Source organism: Pseudopipra pipra, chromosome 22, assembly GCF_036250125.1.
Source record: "Pseudopipra pipra isolate bDixPip1 chromosome 22, bDixPip1.hap1, whole genome shotgun sequence".
Lineage (NCBI taxonomy): Eukaryota > Metazoa > Chordata > Aves > Passeriformes > Pipridae > Pseudopipra > Pseudopipra pipra.
Genome location: NC_087570.1, coordinates 4,003,497 through 4,025,838, shown reverse-complemented (window position 1 = coordinate 4,025,838; position 22,342 = coordinate 4,003,497). Strand labels below are relative to the sequence as shown.

General features: G+C 42.9%; 1 protein-coding gene across 4 annotated transcripts in view; it reads right to left on the bottom strand.

Moving 5' to 3' along the window:
• Positions 1-1,554: 1,554 nt before the first annotated feature.
• UBE4B (ubiquitination factor E4B) overlaps positions 1,555-22,342 on the bottom strand; it is a 32,525-nt gene continuing 11,737 nt past the window's right edge. For 3 of the 4 annotated variants that reach the window (XM_064678541.1, XM_064678542.1, XM_064678543.1), the window contains 21 exons: positions 21,110-21,251; positions 20,536-20,636; positions 19,342-19,456; positions 17,773-17,856; positions 16,155-16,211; positions 15,696-15,812; positions 15,486-15,584; positions 14,902-15,015; positions 13,745-13,943; positions 13,377-13,515; positions 11,103-11,202; positions 10,260-10,387; positions 9,790-9,888; positions 9,163-9,398; positions 8,271-8,397; positions 7,833-7,977; positions 6,626-6,760; positions 6,058-6,249; positions 3,680-3,854; positions 3,247-3,393; positions 1,555-2,865 (listed from right to left, as the gene is read on the bottom strand). In XM_064678541.1, the coding sequence (XP_064534611.1) occupies positions 2,807-2,865; positions 3,247-3,393; positions 3,680-3,854; positions 6,058-6,249; positions 6,626-6,760; positions 7,833-7,977; positions 8,271-8,397; positions 9,163-9,398; positions 9,790-9,888; positions 10,260-10,387; positions 11,103-11,202; positions 13,377-13,515; positions 13,745-13,943; positions 14,902-15,015; positions 15,486-15,584; positions 15,696-15,812; positions 16,155-16,211; positions 17,773-17,856; positions 19,342-19,456; positions 20,536-20,636; positions 21,110-21,251 (2,710 nt within the window). In that variant the 3' untranslated portion in view covers positions 1,555-2,806. Of the gene's footprint in view, positions 2,866-3,246; positions 3,394-3,679; positions 3,855-6,057; positions 6,250-6,625; positions 6,761-7,832; positions 7,978-8,270; positions 8,398-9,162; positions 9,399-9,789; positions 9,889-10,259; positions 10,388-11,102; positions 11,203-13,376; positions 13,516-13,744; positions 13,944-14,901; positions 15,016-15,485; positions 15,585-15,695; positions 15,813-16,154; positions 16,212-17,772; positions 17,857-19,341; positions 19,457-20,535; positions 20,637-21,109; positions 21,252-22,342 lie in introns of those variants that run through there. The other variant, XR_010435779.1, reaches the window with a different exon arrangement.

The window sequence follows — 22,342 nt, the reverse complement described above, 5'->3', positions numbered from 1 at the left end:
CAATAGAATGGCACTTCCAGCTGCTCCTGGTAAAGTACATTCCATTATTCTGAGAGCTGAATTTGGGAAAGCACTTGTCTGAGCTCACACCTTTGAAATACTCGATACTAGTTCTCCAGATAAAATTGTTTGGGCCACTTATTTCAAGCCTTTGTGTCTTGTGCAATATCTGCATTGACATATTTTCAAATGATAGATGTGTGCCATAATTAGACAAAACATTCCAGTAATGCACTTTGCTATTTATACTCCTCAGGTCAGAGCCTGACACAGTGGCAGAATAAATTCGGATTCTGAAGGGCATTGTCTTGGTTAATACATCCCACAGCAAAGGTAAATATTCCTACTTCCTCCTGTCAAAAAATAAAAATATAGAATTTTCATTTTATTGAAAACAGCTACCCATACAGAATTCCTGGTAAAACATTTAAATTCACAAACCTCTTTGATATTGGTTACAACATTTCAAATGTAAAATATCAAGAACTCTTAGAGAGCAGCAGACCTCCAGCCCTGTACAGGCTACACTAAAGCAACCAGCTGGTTTTAATTTAAGGCTGGATTATTTCTGCTTGTGCTCTTCTCATTTTATTAGACTGCTCCTTATTCACCAAAGGTGCTGGTGTGTCTAATTGGTAATAGCTGGAGAAAATTAGAGAAGAAAGCATTTCTTCCATCTTTCCAACACATTCACAGTCTGTCAATAAAAGTAATATATATTAACATGCAGGAAAAAAGCCATAATGTGAAACCAGAGCAGTTCAATCATTCTCCAATAAATACAAATATACACCGTGGACAGTTGCCCTCCATCAAAGAAAGAATAAATTTTGGGATGTTTCTAGAGATTTCTTTCAATAATTCTTAATAAAGAGGGGACAGTGAAACATGTAAGAGTTTTTCTTTATACAGAAAGAAATTCCCTCTTCCCCAAAGAAGAGCTCACAGCTCACCACACCCACAGCACAGCAGAATCCAGGCTGGGTTTGGGTGCTGAGGGACAGCCTGCAGGGAAAAGCAGAGCAGGCTTTGTTCTGTGACTTTTGAAGAGGGAAGAAGAGGGGGATTTGAGTTTGTGGAAGGAGTCAAGGTTATAATTATAAAACTGTTCCAGCAGTCCATGCAGACACCAGCTTTGGAATCCTCCTCCCGTGGAGTAAAGACACACACGTTCACACTCTGCAGGGGGAAGCACCACTGAAAAAAACCCCCACAATCAATCAAAAAAACCCCAACCCCCCCACTATATCTTCACATTTAATAATTTAGAGTTAATTGCACAGCTCAGAGGTGAACCCTGGATTATATATAACCTGCCCCAAAGTCCCCCTGGAGCTGTCAGCAGCTGTCCCAGCGCTATGAATAGGTGCTCGGTGGCACCTGCCGGGAACATTCCTGAGCTCAAAGTATTGCTGGTCTCTGTGTGCACAGACATTTTACACAGAATTTACTAAGTTATCTCCAATCCTAAACCACAAACAAAGCCACCCAACCATTTGTATGGTTTATATTTTCACCGACACGCTCCCAAAGAAAGAGCCAGCAAACCTCCTGTGCGAGTGTGTATCATTTATTGTAGTTCAAGAGAGTCAGGAATTGAACAGAAGACACGGCGAAAAAACAAATAAAAGAAAAACAACCTGTTTTTTCAGACTTAATTTTAAAACACTGTGGTTTCAAATCCTTTTTAAAAAGGAAATTCAAGTATCATATGCAGGGGGCAGTAATACAAAAATGTTTGTGAATATTTTTTTTTTTCGTTTTTTTTTTTAAAAATGTAATTCTACATTTCCTGCACCCTTTCTGCTTTGGTAAGGCCAAGCCATGGATACAAATTGGTAGCAACATAAAAAAAATGACCCCTGCCCCAAACTGCAGCCTCCAAGGATAAAAGTATCTGCTCTCTGTGGACAAGCTCGAATGGCTCAGAACTGTCAGTTAGCATATATCATATCTGCAGCATTGAAAGAATGTATTTCTTTTGTTTAAAAGTCACTGAAATCCTGGTATTCCCAAGCATCTCAGTCATGGCAGCTGTTTTAACACATTTCTATCTCGAGGCTTTTCACAAATACCAGAGCGTCTTGATCAACGGAAAGGAATGGAAATCAAAATCCGTGTGTGAAGTCTTTGCTTTTTTGAAATGATCCTTGTGTCTAACACCAATTAAAACCCAAACAGGCGGATGAGTGTAATATAAAAATACGATCCCAAGATGAACACTTCGTTGCAGGCACAGTTATCGCACAGAATATGTTCTTTTGAGGGCAGGGGAATGATTTTGATTTTTACAGGGTTTGTTGGGGGGTTTTTTTGCATTACAAAAAAAAAAGAGAAAAAAAAAAAAGAGACAGCAGTGCAGGTTTGATGGGTGGAACAGAAAGAAGGGAGGGAAAGAGGAAAAAGTTACTTTAGCAGCAAAATGTCCAAGGTTCTAACCACAATCAAATTAACGGATATCTGGCGGTAAAAAACAAGGTTGAAGGGATGCTGCCCTGATCCATTCGTCTTTGCTAAAATAATTCAGCTGTAAAAACTCCAAAATGTGACATATTGAAGGACAGTTTTGTAACATAAGCAACTTCCTAGCTTGTCCTCCATGTTATTGACCATCGTTATCACTTAAATATATGTACAAGAATTAAGCTGCTTTTCTCCTCGGCCACATGCTCCTGGTCACTACTGAAGTCAGTGCCGTGGGCGTGCTAATCCCATAACAGCTTCCAAGTGTTTCTGCTCCACTACTGCCACAACAGCCCACGCCCTGCTCTCCCCACTGCTGCTGGCGTGCACTGCAAGGGAGTTCCTAATGGTCATTCTGCTTGTCTCTCATCCAGGCTTGGATTTGCTCTTTAAGTTCTGGCACTGATAGGGTAAAAAAAAGAAAAAAGAATGATTAAATTACTTAGTAATACAACTACAAGAGAGCTCCTCATGACCAGTGGAGATTTCTTCTCTAGTGACCTGATCAGGACTATCTACTACTGTTGTCTTCTCTCCCAGTGCAGTTTCTGCACAGCTTTGGGTAAGTGAATGATTCATTTATATATCATAACATTTCTCACCCAGTAGTTATGAAGGGTTGTGAGGGTTTTTCCCCCCATAGAAAAAGGGAAAGCAGAAGGAATGAACTCTTCTGTGCAAGTTGAGATGAAAGAACTGTTGCCTCTACCACTGTCCCCTGAAAGCACAGACCTGCCCACAAAGTGCTTCCCCCAGCCCCCAGTTCCAGCTGCTCCACAGTACCTGGTTCCAGCATGTTTTCCGTCAGCGTCTGACGATTGAAAGGATCAGTGGAGGAGTTCAACAGGTGCCTCAGGATGATCGACCTGTCCATGATAGTTCCGGATGGCAACCTCACCGGGTCAGTCATCAGGGTGTCCATGAGCGGATCTGAGGGCACAGGTGTCTCCTCAGTAGCTATTTTCACCCGATTTTCAGATTTGGGGTTTTTTTTTACTGTTTTCAAGTACATGTAAGCAAAGGATGGCTAGGACTGGACAATCCCAGGGAAAAACAAAGGAACTCTTAGCTCTCTCTATTTACTTACCTATCTAGCTGAAATAGGGCAGGATGCAAGGCTTCACAAATAATATCTAAGTTTCTATTAACACTTAGAATTGAAGTAACAAACCAAATCCCTCTTCCAGACAGTCACCATTTAGGAAACTCCACTTGCCTCTGAATTCATCCGGAGCGTCGCTGTAATCAATCTCTGCACGGGCGTTCTTGGCAACAATTTCCTCCACTTTCTCTGCCAGCAGTTTGAATTTCTCTATTGCTATGGTGGACTTGATTCCAGCCTTTCTCATCTTGGAGATAACCTCCTCAAAGAGCTCTTTACTGTAGGACCTCTACAAGCAAAGCACAAAAAGACAAGTTTGCTGAGTTGTAGGATCCTCACCTGCCATAAAAACACTGAAGATATTTTAATGCACTTTTAAAACTGCAGAAAAAGGGATCGATGAAACCTCAAGCTTACATCAGACTCAAAAGCAGTATGTGGTAACATTTCATCTAGCACCAAAAGGTCAACTTTGGGGTAGACTTATGATTCTTTTTTTTACTAGTCATCACCACTGTAGGACTGTTCAGGACCAAAAAAAGGCAACATCACCTAAAGAAAATGAGGAAGTCACTCAGAGAGGCTGACTATGATTATCGGGATTGTTCCTCACACAAAACATCTGTCTTGCCACTCTCCTGTCTGTATTATTGTTCTCACAAGTCTTGGCTGCAAACACAGCACAAAATGAATTAATTTTTTTAATTTCTTAATTTCTCTGTTAATGTGCAAGGCAGCACTGGGAAAGAAGTGATTCTTTCTCCTAATCCAAAGAAGAACTAACAGAAAAGCCACCCCATGATGTTGCAAAAATAGTAAGGCAGCTCAGAGGGAGCAAATGCTGGAGATTTGCCAACTGGTGCAGTAGGAATATCCAGAGAGACCAAATGCATATCCTGTAGTTCCCACAAAGCAAGCATTGCTCTCATGTGAAAAACCGAGTTAGGGAAGGACTTTTGTAGCTGCTTCTGTTCTACAGACACTGTTTCCTTTTAACTTCACAGTGCCGTGTTTTGATGTAAACCTTTTAATAAAAAACCACTATTTACACTGCAGTGCAAGGTTGAATTACATGACAAAACAAAACACAGTGAGTCTCACAGATTTCTGTTTCCCTTGGGATTTTTGAAGTGTTCAACGCAGCCTCACTTCTTTCATCTCCCCCACATGGCACCAAGCAATGCCATTCAGCATCGGGACACACAGTGCCCACCCAAACTCCTTTCTAGTGCAGAGAGAACGGAGCTGTGGCAACATGCCCGGGGCTGCAGAAACCTTTGCAGATTCCCTCTCCAACGTGCTGGGATTCGCAAATGGGACACGGCTCAAAATGCTTTAGAGAGACCCCGCCATGATCAAGCAACTTTTTGTTTGTTTTGTTTTGTTCTCCCAATCCCAGCAGCCATTAACCAGCCACACATTTCCTTGGGGGTTCTTTCCTGTCACTGACAGTTTCCAAGATACTGGTCACTCCCCCCACTCCTTTTTTCTGAAGGGCCACTTTGTTAATGGGGCTTTTTTCCAGTTCCCACACCCGCAGGCTTCTTTCTTTCGAGCCCCTACGTCAGTGTGTGTGTTTGCTGTGGCTGCCATGGATGAATGATGGATAACACCCTCACTTTCTCATATACTGACCAGCATCAAAATGCACAGAATGCTCATTATACACATGCAGATGCATAAGGGCTGTTTCAGAAGTGTTCCTGATATTATCTGCAATTATCAGAACTTAAATAATTACAGAAAAACGATCTTGAGTTACCCCAGTACTGCTGCTCACTAGACATGCAAGCACAGCCTCCTGTGCTGTAAACCAGCTTCCTCTAGAGCTTCAAGGAGCCACTGAGAACACTTTTCCCCCTCTGTATTTTGAAAAGTTTGTATTTTAAGACACAGGCATGGACAGATGTAATTCAGTAGTTGAGACAACTCTGCAAGGACACAGAGGTGAGCGACAGCTTATCTTGCTGTTAATGGTCCCATGAGGAGTTCAAAGGTGTCCTTAACTGTCTCATTCATGCTGGGCTTTGTCAGGTTATTACACAGCCATTTAATAAAGTGATATCAGAGGGGATACAATTTGCAAACTGTTAATCTAGAGAATGAACTTTGATGTGTTAAATGAGACTCTTTGAGCTGTTTTGATGAGGAAGGGGGAGGGAGTCAAAACTCCGTGTGCCATCTGCAAAGGGACAAAGTACTTCTGCTAATTTACAACAAGGCTGTAGCTAATAAGCAGCTCAGGAAATTTCCTCTGTGTGCGAAGTGCTATAGATATTTATGTATGTTTATAAGTTTGCAAAACACTGGGAACATCCATCTACAAAGAGCAGACAGAATACGAACAGAGACGATCTGCTGAAAGAAAACAAACTGCAGATGTAGAAGACAGAGTGGCTGGCAGCACACAGATGAAACACTTCTAGGGTATTCTGCAGAGTCCTGTTTGTCCACAGTGCTTTTGCCCTTCCCCTCACCCTTCTGGAGCCCACCTGATCATCAGCAATTGCTTTAGCAAAGCGAGCACAATCCAGCTGCAGGTAAATGTCCGTCAGTTGGTCCAACAGCTTCTTTGGTTCAAACCCATATTTCTCTGGGTTTTCGACTTTCAGGTCACGGCACTTGGGGCCACACAGTTGCTGTAAGTTAAAGTTCAACATAGCAGCCAGTCGTGGTCCAAGCTCCTACAAAGGCAAAGTAAAAGAGATCAAAGTGTGAAGGCAGTGACAGTGAAGATTATCACTGGATTTGCACACAGCAAGATCAGGAATTATTAACCAATACACTTTTCCTTTGTAGGCTTGTAGGAAGTGTCTGCTCTTTATGCATGTTTGCCATTAAGAAATGCCATGCAAACAGCTTCTGCCTAGAAGGATGACACCATCCCAGTGACTCAGGTGATGCTCTCACATCAAATAACATCAACAGCAACTAGGCTTTAATGAGTTGGAGAAAGGGGAGGAGAAAAGAATGGAGACAAAGTGCTCCCAAACACTTCCAGGTTATTATCCAGAGATGTCAGAGAAGCAAGAAACCAACTTAAACCTGAGAAGGACTTACAGGTCTGAGAAAAGGCTTTTGGACCTGCTTGGTAAGGATATGGAACATATCAACAGTTTCTGTGGCCAGGGCGAGATATGAGCGGGACACGCGCTCGTCCTGCGCCAGCTGCGACTGCCGCGCCTGCTGCTGGTCCTGCAAACAAACACAGAGCGGTCACAGCTCCCCCAGCAGCACCCACAGCCCCTCACAGCCACAGTGCCAACGGCATCTAGGCAAGAGAACAGGCAGCAACTCAAACACAGATGTGAGGCACCTCTGAATCTAAGGTACAGCTGCTCGCTTTTACTACCCAGTCCTAATGTCTGCACCAATCCTCCTGAATTCTGCAACTCTAGAGGATGAAAGCAAATGGCATCACAGGCCCCCACGGTTATTGAGTCTGTTTACATTCTCTAACTGCTCCTCACAGCTGCAGAACTGGGTTATGTTTCCTTTCCATCCAAATGCCAATAACTTCAAAACCAGCTTGGGATCTGAGAGTCAAATGAGGTTCTCTCTAATTTATGCACCACCATAAATAATAAACACTCCCCAGTGGAACAATCTGTAGATGATGTACCAGCTCACTTTGTAACTACAGTAATGGCTTTACCTTGCTGGTAGGCACAGGCAGGAAGAAAGGCTTCAGAAGAGCAAACCAGAATATGTTTAACAAACAGGATTTTATAGCTTTTCTTTTTGTACTTTTTGGTTTGTTTTTTTTAAAATCAATAACCTTAAAATAGAAATACCCGACATTGGTGGGTCAGCACACACAATTATTGTTTAATCAGGCCGAGCTCTGAGGTACAGGACTATAATTGTCTGCATCAAATCTACCAAGGATCAATGCATTAACAAAATAAAAGCTTCTACTCCTTGAAGTCAATTCAACTGGCGAGCATCTTCCCAAACCTCCTTCAGGAAGGTTAAAGTCTCGGTTTCTCCACTTAGAATTAAGTGCACAGTAATTTGAAACGTTACACTATTTCCACTTCACACCACTCTCTTTGCCAGGCACAACATAACCAGGCAGAATGATGGTTTTCTGCAGAATGTCATCCAGAGTGACCACGGCCATACTGGCAGCAAGAAAAAGCATCGAGAACCGCTTCTCACGAGCAGCTCTTTGGTGCTGCCCCTTATTAAAAAGTGGGTTTTAATGGTCTTGTATTAAAAAAATTAAAAATAAGTAAAGGGCACTTTGAAAAACAGCTCTGTTCACCCTGGGCAGCAGGTCCCATTGCTCTTTATTCTTCATCTCCTCTTGCACTTCATGGATACGTTTTAGGGACTCCAGACTCTCATCCAGCAAGAAAGTTGTGTCATTTATCAGCATGTTGATGTAGCGAACAAACTGCTTCCCAGAGCTGAAAACATCGAAACACAGGTATCACGGCAGAGCAGGTGGGCCTGCAGAGCAGACTGCAACCCCAGCAACACTCCTGCACTGAATATTTCCAACAACGCTCCCATTCCCCAAGCCAAGGTGATTGTGGTGTCCAGAGCTCAGCTTAGAAACACTCCAGTTCTACTGGGAGGGGTTGCCATGTACAGGACAATGGAAAGCAGCATCACCCATTCCCAAAGGCAGGGACTCCTCAGGTCCCTGCCCGAGCAGCCTGGTGGCAGGGAGCAGTGCTAGACACAACCTCTTACTCACTTGAACTCCTCCATAAAGGTACCATGGTGAGCAATGTTTTGCCAGAGGCTTTTGAAGATGGTGCTGATGTGGTAGCGGATCGTGAACTTGTCATAGAACTCGCTCGTGGCTCCGGTGTGTTCCACATCTGGAAAAGAGCACAGATCCCAGGACTGTAATCCCAACTCTCCCAGCAGGATTCCCCTGCAGCACACGTCTCTCCCCACTGCCTCCAGTGGGATGAGCTGCGAGCACCAAGCTTTAAGAGATGGAGTTCAGTTCCCATTCAGAAGTCTTCATCGTAATCCCCATCAAAAGAAGCAGCACTGTACATTTTCTAACCCAGACCCAACCTCATTTCTGAAGAAAAACCCTCAGAAACCAAAACTTTCTGCTCTATTCAAGTCTGCTCTTCATCCCACAGTCTAAAATTTCACTAAGAAAATTCTGGGAACAGACAACAGACCTGGGAACAGACCAACAAAAATAGTTGGTTTTACTGGTGCAAAAACTCTTCTGAAGCATCTGAATCTACAAAATTACCAGCAAAACTACAACAGGGAGTTCTACAGTCCCAGGGCTGCCTTACAAGCAAAGCAAAAAGCAAACCAAAAGCTTTAATTTGGGAATCCAAACACCACAAAACCAACTGTCACATCGATCTACAGTGCTGCAGCTGCCAGTGCACAGCAGCTTGTGGAAGGATTGGAATTCTCAAGGTCCCATCTAATGCTGTTGCCCCCAGTTCCTGAGCAACAAAGCCTTGTCTTCACAAGACCCAAGATCTACCGATTTCTGGTTTTGTTGGGTTTTTTTGTGCTGTTTTTTTCTCATGGTTACCACATCAAACACCACCTTTGGCCTTCGAGTACTCACCCCTGTGCACTCAGTGAGCTACAGACAAAGCACTTACCTGTGTAAAACTTCATCAAGGAGGGCACCAACAATTTGGTGGAGAGAGGGTGATTCTCAATCATTTCAAAGAACTTCTGTGTCCGGGGCTGCACAGCTGGATTTGTCATGAACATCACCTCCACCAGCTTGGCCACTAAATAAGGATTTCGGATGTAGTTCTGGTTGCACAGCATCACAACAAGGAACATCACTATGTCCTGAGTACAGGGCTCATACAGCACCTGAGGAGCATATCTGGGAACAGGTAGAGAAGGAAAGCTAAATGCAAAACCCCAACCCTCATGTTCTACTCCTTAAGCTCTGGCTTTTTAAAAATACTATTCTAGTGATGATTTAACATATCACAAGATCAAAAGGTCTCACTGCAAACCATAAAGAAAATTCCTGGGGAGGGAACCCAACTGTCTTCCATGAAAAATTTAGGTTAGAAGGGACTCTGGAGCTCATCTAGGCATTAGAGCTGCAGCAATGCTGCCATTCCATACTCTTATGGCTTCTGTTCAAAACCAGACCATTAACTACAGAATAACTATAAACCCACTTTTGCACCCTGAATTTATGCATGTGCCACCTGCTACAGGGGCAAGTGACAGTACAAGTTTCCTTCAGATATAACTTTACTTACTGTACAATAAAAAATAAAAATTCGGCGACATCTTCCACGTAAAACTCTGGCAACGCTGCAAATACCTTGGGAACCTCAGGAGTTAAAGGCAATTTTATGCTGTAGAATAAAAGAGACAACAAACAGGACAGTAAATCAGCAGGGTTAAGCAGAAAGTGCCCTGTGGTGTCCTATGGAATTGTCCTATGGGAACACTTTATAATAGTTTCAAAACTGACTTTTTAAAATTCCATGTCAGTGCTTCAAGGGTCCCAAAATACCTGAGGGTGCTCCCCCAAACCCAGCTGAGCTTAAACTCTAATAAGATACTCTAATAAGAATGTATGTCACTGACATAAATAAAGTAACAACCAAATAACAGTGGAGATGCTGTAAATAAAAATCATTCTACAACTGCTAAATTCAGTGAGCAATCAAACATGGGCTGGAATATCTTTGATACAATTTATACAGGTAATCCCAACACTCACTTGGGGTAGGCAGGGTCTAGAATGCGAAGCATCAGCTGGATCACCATGCCATAGAAATTCAGGCATCTCCTGAGAAAGTTTTCATCCAGCAAACCGGCGTCTGCACAGGCCTTGCACCTCACCAGTTTCTGCAGAACAGGCACACAAAAACTCATCCAGGGCAAGACAACATCAAGGAAGGTCAAACCTCTCCCAGCTGATCAATAAATGTGTGCATGACGACAATTCCCCAGGGGTTTTGTTCTCCCAGCACACTCAGAGGAGGGGACACAGGCCCCAGCACAGCGAGTCAAACACAGTGACTCAGAGCTGCAGGGGCAGAGGTGCCTTTTCCAAGCTTTGTGGGAACAATGAAAGAAGTAACAAAGGTATCAAAGCGGGAAAATGTGCAATTAAAGTCATTTGGGTGCTACAGCTCAGGAAATTTGTGCCAATTTGTGCTAGGAAGACCTGAGCAATACAAACCTCCAGAAAAGGGCACCCCAGCTTACTCATCTGTGCAGGAACCCTGAGTGAGACTGGGGACTCGAGAGTTCCTGCTTGGGCATGGACTGTGCACACACAGCTGCCTCTGAACAAAGCACAGTCCCTTTGCTCTCTCTCCAATAAAAAACATCCAATTTTCTTCTTTCTGAAGAACACTAAGTGAACCTTGGTGTTACTTTGAACCTTAAAGTCACCACTGATGTTATATTGTGTCACCTCCTGCAGCTCTCAGGTGGGTCATGGGTTCAAACCCAACCACTGTCAAGCCTCATCAGCGAGAAGTTGCATTTAAACATTAAAGTCAACACACTGACAGGCTACAAAGGCATTTAGCCAGGAACAGAATCACTTACAGACCTTGAGCTGTGTCTTGCACCGTTTCAGCATCTCTCGATGCCTGGTGGCCAGAGGGGAATCCTTCCACTGACTTTCGTTGTTTTTCAAATCTTCCACAGTCCTGAAAGGCAGAGGCAGGTTATCACACAGAGGGGAAATGTGCTGCCATTACCAGGCATTTAACCTTCCTATCTGCATTTAAAAGAGCCCATCATTTCCATGGAAGTTACCCATCAGCACGACCAGAAAAAGAAACTGCTTTTGTAAATGCAGATTAAACATCTGCACAGCCTGCACTCACCACACACACAGGCTCCAACATCCACGCCTGTCAGGGACACCAAAGGGATGGGACACACAAGGGCTCTATCCTGCCTCACAAACTAATTTTACTATTAAAAAAAAAAAGGGGAAAAAAATTGCCTTTTTTTGGTTTGGTTTTGGGTTTTTTTCCCCCCACTGAAGTCTGTGGTCATGCTAAAGGAAGGTTAAAATGGTGTCATGAAAATTAAACCTAAAATTTGCCATATCACAAGGAAGGATTGGTCCAGCTAATAATGAGATATTTGGAGATTTCATTCATCTTCTGATATCAGAAAAGAAAAATGGAAAACAAAATCAGCTAAAGAAGGAAAAGGTGGCCAACAGCAGGTCTTGTTAGAAATGAGAAAGGTAAAAGTCTGCATCCTGTGTAACTTCCCACTTTCCAGTTTTACAAATGACTTTTTGGAGTTCTGTTCTACCCTTCTCATGCTCCACTCCTCAGAAAATTCAGGCTTGCAGAGGAGCACAGTACGTGAACAATCTACAGTCTCCTGGCAGCGTAAGGACCAGGAAATCAAGGGGGTTGACATTCCTCCCTTTTCTTACCCATCATCTCACTCTGCCCAACAGAAGAGAGAACTCAAATGTACATTACACACACCACTTACACTAAAAAAATCCTCCATATGCCCATATCTGAATCCTTTTTAGGAAGGGCAGCTGATCAGAACAAAACTCATGCACTGAACTGCATGAATACAGCCCCTTTTCATCCCTGCTCTAAACACAAATCCTCTTCCCCACCAATCTCTGGCTGAAGCAGACCAACATCCAGTGTAACTTCTTTATTAACAACACCTAAAGACACTGCCCAGTGTTGCAATTGAGCAGTTGATGGAAAACACTGACCCCTGAGCTCCTGCTGCTGCCAGGAGAGCCAAGAGCTCCTCACTCTGCACCCTTGGACAGGGAGTGCTGCATCAGCAACTCCTGGGCAGCAATTCTAAATAAGGAGAAAGCAGCAATTCCTTTTTCAAGCCAACATATGGCTGTTTTACAAGTAATCCACAGGCTGTTTATAGGAAAATACTCTTTCCTTTAAGATAAGCTGACTCTTCCCGCTCCGCTCTCTCTGCAGCTTCCCAGGTTCTTGGCCTGCATGTGCCTTAAAAATGAAATCACTTCAAATGCAGTCCAAAAATCCAGTCATGAACTCATGGCATGACTGCCAAGGAACATTTACCAAAATGCAATGAGTGCAATTCTAAACAATGGAAAATACTGATGTACAAAAATCTGTTCTAATTTTAACAGAGGATTCTTCGACGTTCGGCAACTACAAAAACCTATTTGAATGGATGTCAAGAGAAATGGAAAACAGGAGTCTCCTCATGCCAACATCATAATGTATATGTGAGTTATGACTTTTAAAACAGTAAACCTTATGCTGAATTACATGTGCACAAACAATATTAAGAGGTTGTTGCTGAAGGCTTCTCTCCCCTAAAGTATGATGAGTTCTCCCACCTCAGGAGCTGAGGGGAAAAAGGTAAATAATGTCTGGGACATTCAAAACAGCTCAGGCAGGACTAACAAAGTCTTGTTTCTGAAATCACATCACACATGGAACTTTACATGCACTGCTCCAGCTGTCAGAGAGCCTGAGGCACTGATGACCTGCCAGCTACACCACAGATTACTTGTAATAAACAGTGTTAAGTATCAAAATGATCTGAAGAGAGTTATCTTTTAAACAGAATGGTCTTCTCACCAACCTGAGCTGCCTGGTGTAACCAACAGCCTCCACCTCACTATTATCTGAATTCCTGATTCAAGCCACAGTCCCTCAACACACCCAAAAATCCCCAAGGACCAAAAGCAGCAGCGTAACAGATGCTGAGGTGATCTGTACTCAGCAACAGTTCCACCCAAACTGTCCTTCTAATTCCATTTAGTTTACTGGACTTGGTGGGCAGAGGACATTGGGGGCTGCCAGGACCCCCTGAGGCAGCAGAAAATCAAACAGCCAACCTGTTGAGCTCCCTGATGGCTCGCAGCCTCCGGATGTACCGCCGGCAGCTGGGCAGGATGGACAGGTGGTGGGCGTGCAGGGTGAGGAAGAAACATTCCGTTGGGAATTTCGGCTCAGAAAATGGAGACGGATCCCTGTCTAGAAAAACAAACACACAAAAAAGCAGCAGAGGTGAATAAATTAAAAAAATGAACTGCCTCATCTAGGGGTGAGACCTTGAACTCAGCTTTCTTCAGAACAAGGAAGAGCAGACAGCACCAAGAAAAGGGATTTAGGAATAGGGGAGTTATTTGCTGGGATCAAATACTTCCATGTACCTCCACAGCAGAACCAGAAGGCACAGTAAATGCTTAATAAGAGTACTAACAAAGTTCAGCAAGCCAGGCTGCAACATCCTCCATTGTTGCTTTCACTCTTGTCTCATCCGTGGGGAGCTCGATCCGACACCTGGGGTGGAATATGTACATGGGATCAACCGTTTCCAGCTTTATCTTCGTACTCAGTTGCTGCAGTACCCAGAGGAAGTTGAGCATGAAGCCATCTGTGGACACCAAACGATCGTCTGTCTGTGGGGTGAGAAAGCAAAGGGCTGAGGACAAGCTGAGAAGCACAAGGGTTCAGTTCCAACAGTCCCCAACATCACTGAGCTGTGCCAGTTCAAGAGAAGGGAGGAATGAAGAAGGTGGCTCTGCCAGGAGACTTCTGTGGCAGTGACTTCAGCTACTGACTTACAGATCTTCCTTCTCTATGGTTCAATAATCACCCTCCAGAACATCAAACAAACATATAAAAAGAAGCAGAAAATGATCTAAGAAATTAAAAGGGGCTCTTTGGAGAATGGTTGGCCCACAGGTACAGAGAGCAACAGAAGAGCTTCAAATAGTTGCTGAGCATCAGTTCATCAATTTTATCTTAAGTGTAGTTTCTGTTACTCCTTCACTGGAATTTCACAGAAATACTTCTAGTAATGGTTCCAAATGTTCACTTTTGAAAAGGAGACATGAAGACAACAATGAACAGCTTCAGCTGTTCAAGACTCACACGCAGATTTTATCACAGGAAATGAGTGCAATGCATTAATTAAACAATGGCAAAATCCCATCCCTGGTGTTTCACTGGAGCCAGGTCAGTTCAGACCTGCCCTGCTCCTTGTGCAGACACCCCATTCCAAGCCCAGCACCTCCCCAGCTGGGAAAGCTGCTTGTCAAACACAGTCAATTGGGATGAAGCCCTCAGAGATGGGGCAGGGGGATTACAAAGCTTTGAACACCTAATATGGAACCTCTGCTGATGAAGTGACATCTCAGCCCTAAGAGAGGAGATAAACTGATAAAACAGATTGATTTAAGAAATGAAAGATGTATTGCAAGGGACAAAGACTGAGGACAGGGCTTCTTGCCTGTGGTAGCAGGCACTCAGATTCTTTTGTCCTCCATTCTAGACCACCAAGGCATGAGCCATCCAGAGCTATTTGTGGATGGATGAGGCCAATGAATCACAGGAAGAGCATTTCCTTTTATTTACCTGCATTTGGGCCTTTTTCATGTTGGCATTGACAACAGCTGCCATGTAACCCAGAGCTGCCTCCCGGGTCTCCCCGTTCAGTAGGATACTGTGCAGGATCTTGAACAGCTCTTGCTGGAATTTCAAACAAACATCCTTGTCAGGTTGCACACACTTCCCAACATCCCAGTCCTGCCTTCTGTTTGCCTCTATTGTCGTGTTCTTCAAATTCCACAGAACTCACTAAAACTGCTGTTATGGTGGCTGTTACTGTCAACTTTCTGTGCATGTGTTAGTTCTGACATTAGTTACACAAAAAATGCAAATATAAGATTAGTGTAGTGACACAAAACTAACACAGTGTTTATTTACTCATCCTTTCATATGAACTGTAGCCCATGACTAACTGATCTGATATTTTCTGAATTGGCTTACAGCCCTAGAGAAATATTTGTAACACTGTATTTTTTTCCCCAATTCAGCCACATCCCCAAACATCTGTGGTTTAACACAGAAGCTCATTTTTCTAGATTATATTCCTCATCTATGCCAAGACCAAAACCCCCACATATTATGCATTTCTTTAAAGAAATGAGCACACTTACCCTTGCTAATTCCAGGTAATGTTGCAGAGACTGGCTGACGACCCGGGTGTTTTCAAGAGTAATGGCAGGCCCTGAGAAGTACTTTTCAACTACTTTGTTCTGAAAGGAAATATTGGCAAATGTATTAAATGTATTGGGGATGTAAAAAAAACCCTTAACAACAAAAAAAAACCCACCATGCTACTACAAACATCCTCCAGTGACACTTACATCATCTTCAGCAAAGACAGAGAGACTGAAGAAGGCTCCAAGGTAGGAAAGTCTTTGCAGTTCTCTTCCTGCACCTGTGCTTAAAGATTTAGGCAACCACAAGGGCAAAGAGACAACCTAAAAATAGGAGAAACAGCAAGTTCTTCAGCGCTGCCGTGTCAGCCCTCCTGCTTTGTCACCTTCCCGCGTCTGCCACACGCCCCCGGCCCTTCCCCGCTCAGTCACGCTGAGGGCTGCATGGAAACATCTCCTCAGCCTTCCAGCTACACAGCAACTCCTGTTTGTCCTAGTTTTCCTCAAGTCTCAGGGGAAAGGATTCCCTTAACCAGCTTAATTTAAACCATTGTTTCGCATGAGATGCTCCAGTAACCCTTGCTTGGAGTTCTGGAGAACATTATCAGTGTGGATTGTACAACACCACCACCACTACACTCAGTTCTTTTAACTGGATCCACTTACCAAACTGCACATAGGGTGTGTTTTCCCAAACTTGATTTCACAAAGTTCACATAGTGCCTACAAAGAAATCCCAGTAAAAATCACTTTTGTGAGTAATTCCTAAGCAACCTGTCTGCAAAAAACAAGCTTAACGTGGCAAACTGCTGCAGGAGCCCAGCCTTTCTCTCTTGATCAGTGGGAAAACCTCACTCTTGTGGTGAAGGGAGGGAGAGCACACCCTGCTCCCATTTTAGCTTTTCCATCTGCTCCAAGTTGTCTCAAACAGGCCAACGTGTCTCCCAGAATAACAAATTATTGCGCTTATTTCAAAAATTAGCTGTGCAAATTGTTGTTTGCTCAGAACATGACAATGCCTGTGCTGGACTCCTGAGCCACCACATTAAACTCAGCAACAATAATAAATAGAGCAATTGTTCTCTCCATACACCAAGGCCTTTGTCTTCTGAATCAGAGTGGAAAAATGTCAAATGAACACAGAACCCAGGAACAAAGAACCCTATCCAAGATCTCTAACTCACTTTCAACTGCAGCACAGAAAGAAGAAAGCAGTTGTAACAGAGAATTCTGGAAACACAAAAATGCTGTTGGCCTTCCCACTTCTCCTGTATTATGTGTTCTCATTCTTCAATTATACTACAGCTACCAACTGCTATTCCATCCTCCTGTTGCAAACTGTGCCAGCCAGAGATAATGAAAACACAGACTCATTTTTGAGCAGCCCTTCCTTGTAGCCACACAGCCAAACTTGCAGCAGTTCACAGTTTAAATTGGGGGAATAATAGCAGAGCAGGAAAACACAGAGCCACAAAAAAATTATTGGTTTTTTGCAAAAGTACCAGAGTTACTTAATCAATTTTGATTTGCAGCCCCCCAGTCCAGCTGATTTGCTGAAGGGCAAGTTAAAGCTGAGGTGTAACAGCCTTTTTTGGCACCACACACAGAAGACCCTAAAATGTGAAGGTGTTAGTTGACAGTGCTCAATTTCCCAGGAATCCAGACAGCTCCGTGGTGGCCAAACACACTTTGCAAAGAGTGGTTTGGTTTGGCAATAAAAGCAGCAGGAGGGGAGCAGATCTAGGACTGAGAATGTACTTTAAAAAAACTAAAAATAAACCCCTCAGCTTTTCAGCCAGGGAATACTATGATGTTTTCCTCAGTAAATAGTCCCCAGTTCAAATATTTTGGGTTTCATGCAACAGATCTGAGTTTCCCACAGACAAAAGTGAGTCCAACATACACTGGTATGGACAGTGGCTGTTATTCCCCAGACCTAAATCGAGAGGAGCTTACCAGGATTTTATAACCATCCACAGTATTATAGCCATGCATGATGAAATTCATACATTTGATTAATCTTATATCAAGCAATATACACAAACATTTGAGTGGACCCCTATACAAAGTGTTCATTAAGCTTAAGCCATTATTGGCCTCACACTCTACTAGATTTTTAATGTTCTTTTACACATCTCATACCATATTAAGCTTCCTACAGAGTTTAACAGCAATCCACCAACCAAAAAAAGCCCCCAAAATGTTGAAGTCCATTATCTTGTATAGAATCTGCATGTTATCAGTGATCATAAAGAAAATGCTTCTAGAAATGGACAGTCCTTACCATAAGGGGATATTTAAAATTGTCACTATCAAGGGAGCACTCTTTGGAAGCTACAGCCAGGCCTTGTAAGATGGGAATAAAGATCTGTAAAAACACAAGTAGATTAACTTTACTCAAGATATAGGAAACAATCAAATTACTCTATTGCTGAAGTGCCTGTTCATTCTCCAAATACTGCAAGTTACACAAAAGCAAAACCAAGATATCTTCTTTAAATTTCTTTCAACCTTTAAATAATCAGTTAAGCCTGAAGGCTTAAGAGATTATTGGAAGGTAAAGAGCAACTTGTTTGCTGTAGTGGATGTGCTCAGGTGTTGTGCCCTCAGGTTCTCTGCAGGCACGTGTGTTAGACAGGAAGCAGAGCCCGAGTTGTGCCCAGGTGCCCAACACCCTGACTGCCCAAATGGGTAACCACTGCCCTGCCTGGGCACTTGGGGTAATAACACAGCTCTAATTTTGCAGGATGTGTAAGTTGGGAAGGATAATAAGCAGCAGTCAAGGGTTGTTAGGAAACAGGAAGTGATTTGACAGGAACTTATTAATCAGAAGTAATTACAGCCATTTAGTGAGTCCCAATCACACAGCTCTGACAACTGTACCCTCACAACATAAACCAACAGGAATTCTCCAACAGTAACAAGAGATCCCACTGAATTCTGAATTTAAAGTGTATTGTGTTGCTTCTATGAAGAGACAAAGAAAATATTAAATCATATTAGGGAAAAGGACTATAGAGGTGTCCATGTGCTTCAGCCAGAGGGAGGGTTCTCCTCTCCAGGGCAGGTGACCTTTAACACTTTTATAACCACTTTCTGACAGTCTTAAATGTACTTGCAACTGCATGAAGGTCTACTAAAAGGAGTTCAGACAGAAATATAAATTATTAACAGGTACTTGCACTACATATAAAACTTATCTCATGTCATTCTTTTCAAAACCGGAAGGATCAAATGCCATTCCAAAGGCTCCTTTACAGCCAAGTCCCACAATATTACAGTGCTAATTAGAGACAATCTTACTGACCTGCTCTACAGTACATGGGCTAGAGGTTTGATAGTTTTGTGTCTTATCATCACCTCAGTGAACTGCTCTGACACACCAAATAAACCATTTTCAGTCATTTCCTCTGCAAAATATGAATTACTGGACTGGGACTTGTAAAGTGCTGTTAACACCTTAGATGCAAAATATTAAAGATGCAAAGAGGGCTAAAGATTGCAAAATGGAAAACACAATAAATCCTCCTGAGTGGGACTCCAGCAGATTGCTTACATGTACATTTTTTTAGGGATTTTGTACTAAAGGATGAAACCCAGGATCGATCTTGCAATATATACCTGCATATCCCACTTCAGCATCAGTGTGTGCTGCTTATTAACAAATGCACTTTTCATAATTAGAACTAGCAAATAATGGAAGTCAGCCTTTTTCACAAGAGGAACAAAACCAGATTCCAACTGTTTGGGAGGCTGACAGCCCCTGAGCTGCAGGATAAACCTCTGGAAATCTTGGATACTGCAACTAATAGAATCACGTGCTATAGCTATTTATCTTTGACCTGTGCCTTACCTGTTTGAACACCTCTTCATCCTGATAAGTTGTCCTCACCAGTTCTTGGATGAAGCCAAATGGGAGATTCCTACACAGCATATATGGTACCAGCAAAGACTGCTGCTGCAATGACCTTTGTTTGCATTAAAAAAAAAAAAATAAATCCAAAACTACTGATTACTTACAGTAGTATTTGCAGAAATGTCAGAGCAATCACACATAAGGATGTGTCTGAGAGCACATTATCAATGTGTAGATACACCTATTCCTTCCTAATCTTATCTGCCTGGGGAAAGGTTCCTCTAAACCAGGTGCTGCTGCCAACCCCACACTGCAGTTAATGAGGCTGGAAGAAAACAGCAGCTTCTGTGGACTAACTGGTTGCCCCTTCTACCCCTCTCTGATGAAAAAAACACTTTATTAAGCTCAACTAGTGAAGGAACAACATTTTTTCCAGATTAAAGAAAAAAATTAGTCTTTCCTGAATTAATGCAGTCATTACTTTTAATTGCTCCCTAGGATTTTTAAAAAGTATCTTTTTTTCCCTTATTACATATATAAAACTTATCCTAATGCCAACATTGGTTCATGTGAAGACAAAACTAATCTCGAACCACAGGGAATAACTGGAGCACCTTTGAAGATCATAGAAGTGTTCTCTGGGGACACAAACATAAAATCATGCAGATTTTAGTACAAATCATGTCCTTTTAGTGTTCCAAGTAGCCCAGCTGCTGGTTAAACAACTGCACTTGGAATCTCAGAGTGGACATTTAGTGCAGAAAGCCCACAGACAGCCTGACATTCCCAAACCTGCTGTGGTAACTCTGAAGCAAACAAGTGCTGTGTCCCTTCAGCAGGTTTTCCTACACATTTTAAGATTGTTGGTCAGGTGCAGCTCTACTGGGTACTGCCTTCCACAGGAGGAGTGCCCCAGCAATCTGTCAGTAAAACAGTTTAAGCATAAGGCAAGGCAAAAACCAGCTTAGCTAACTGGTTTAAACCCCTTCAAACTGTTCTCATCAACCTGGAGGATTTTACCCAAACACAAACAGGAAATATTCTCCTTTCCACCATCGGTGAAGCAACAAAGGATTCCTCTGGCACGTAAATATCCTGCTCTAAAAACTGACTTAAGTGTTCTTATCTAGTCCTCAGAAGAAAGGATCCTGGAACAGTCCAACCTCCCTGATGAACCCCAGCTTTATTTACCTTGGTTGTGTTAAGGATCCCTGGAGCACCAAAGCAGCGTGAGAAATGCACTGGGATCGGATGTTGCTCAGTAACTGGCTGACTGTTGGCTGGCTACACATCTGATAAAAACAACTTGATCTTAATACAAACCAGAATTTGGATACAGAACAGTACATTTCTTTATTTGTGCAGTATAACTAACATGCAAACTAAGTTCAGCACTACTTCAGCTAAAAATCTGCCAGGTTATCTATAAGTAATGTTGGTTGGTTGTTTTTTGCCCCAGAAGTAAAAGCTTAGAGCAGAATACAGACCACTGACAGGGAGCTGGTCTCTCAAAAATATGTTTTACATGGCATAAACTTGGATAAAATGCAGTGGATCAAAAGGGGAAGGATCATTTCTAACACAGTGCTTATTTAAGATATAAAATATATATGTGATGAAGATATGATGAATTAACAAGAGGTACCTAATAAATTCTATAGATCTGTTTCTACAAAGCCATCAGGAAGGAACTCTCAATTCTCACCAGTGAGTAAGAGGAGTGTCTGGGACAGCACTGATACAACTTTACTCATCTGAAACCTACCTTTGGTGCTTTTCTCTCCTCTATTCCAACTCTGTCAAAACACTCAATGAGGTAGTTCAGCATCTCTGTCTCCTTACAGTTTTCAATGGTGAAGTGGTCACTGCAGGAATCGGAAACACTTGAGCTGCCAGAGCCTCCCATACTTCAAAACACACAAAAACCAGAAACGAGGCATTAGGGACAGTTCTTCACTTGTGCACAATCAAACAATTCAGCAGCTCTTCCTCTGCCAGTGCTCTGAACACTCCAGCCCATCACACACAGGGCTCAGCAGCTCAGGGAGCTCCTGTGAGCTGTGAAGGGCTCTCCAAGCACCAGCCTGGCCAACCCTGGAGGTTCAGAGCTGTACCATGACTGAGGAATCAACCACCTCATTAACTAAGGAGCTGAAGGACAGCAGCAAGGAGCGTGACTTTAATGGAAACCAGTGAATCTCTGAATTCTCTGAATCAGTGAATTCTCACCTGGCAACACCACAAATGGACAGGCTTTGAGTTGTACCTGAACTGGTGGCACACTCAGGACACCCCAACACTTCCAGGCCATGGTGCAGCCTCTGCACAGGCTCCACATTCAGCACTAAAAATGGCAGAAATGTCCAAATTCTGTTAACACCACCAAGCCAGGGAAGGCAGGAGCCTCCCACTGCCAAGGACAGACCTGGGCTGACAGACAGGGCCACAGACACTTGATGTGCTCTGAGGAAGGAGAATAAATAAACCAGGAGGCAACACAGCCAACCCACTGCTCCCTTTAACACTCCCACATTCGAGAGCATTTCAACTCAGATCATTTCAGTTCCCTCACAGTAAAATACACTATTTCATTAAGTAGCACAGCACTGGGGGGGGGGGGGGGAACCCACTGATATTGTAAACACAAAAACTAAACCCACAAAACCAACACCATCCTTGAGAGCAGAGAGAAAGGGAACACAAGTGAGAACAGTCCCACGACTCTCAATCTCAGGCTTGTTATCTCTACAGAATTCTTCTCTACACACCAGCTTGGCAAAGCTAATTAAGAGCAAAACCCTCATTTTGCAGAAGAGAATTAAGACATGATGTAGTCACTTTATGTAAATGAAATTTTAAAAATAGCAATTACGTGGATGAGCTGCTGCAATTCTCCAAGAAAAGCCTGTGCACAGTCGGGGTGGATTTAAATGAAAACCAATTTATAAGCCCCAGATCTTAAACTGGAAAACATGAGTATTTTTTTCTGTAAATGCAG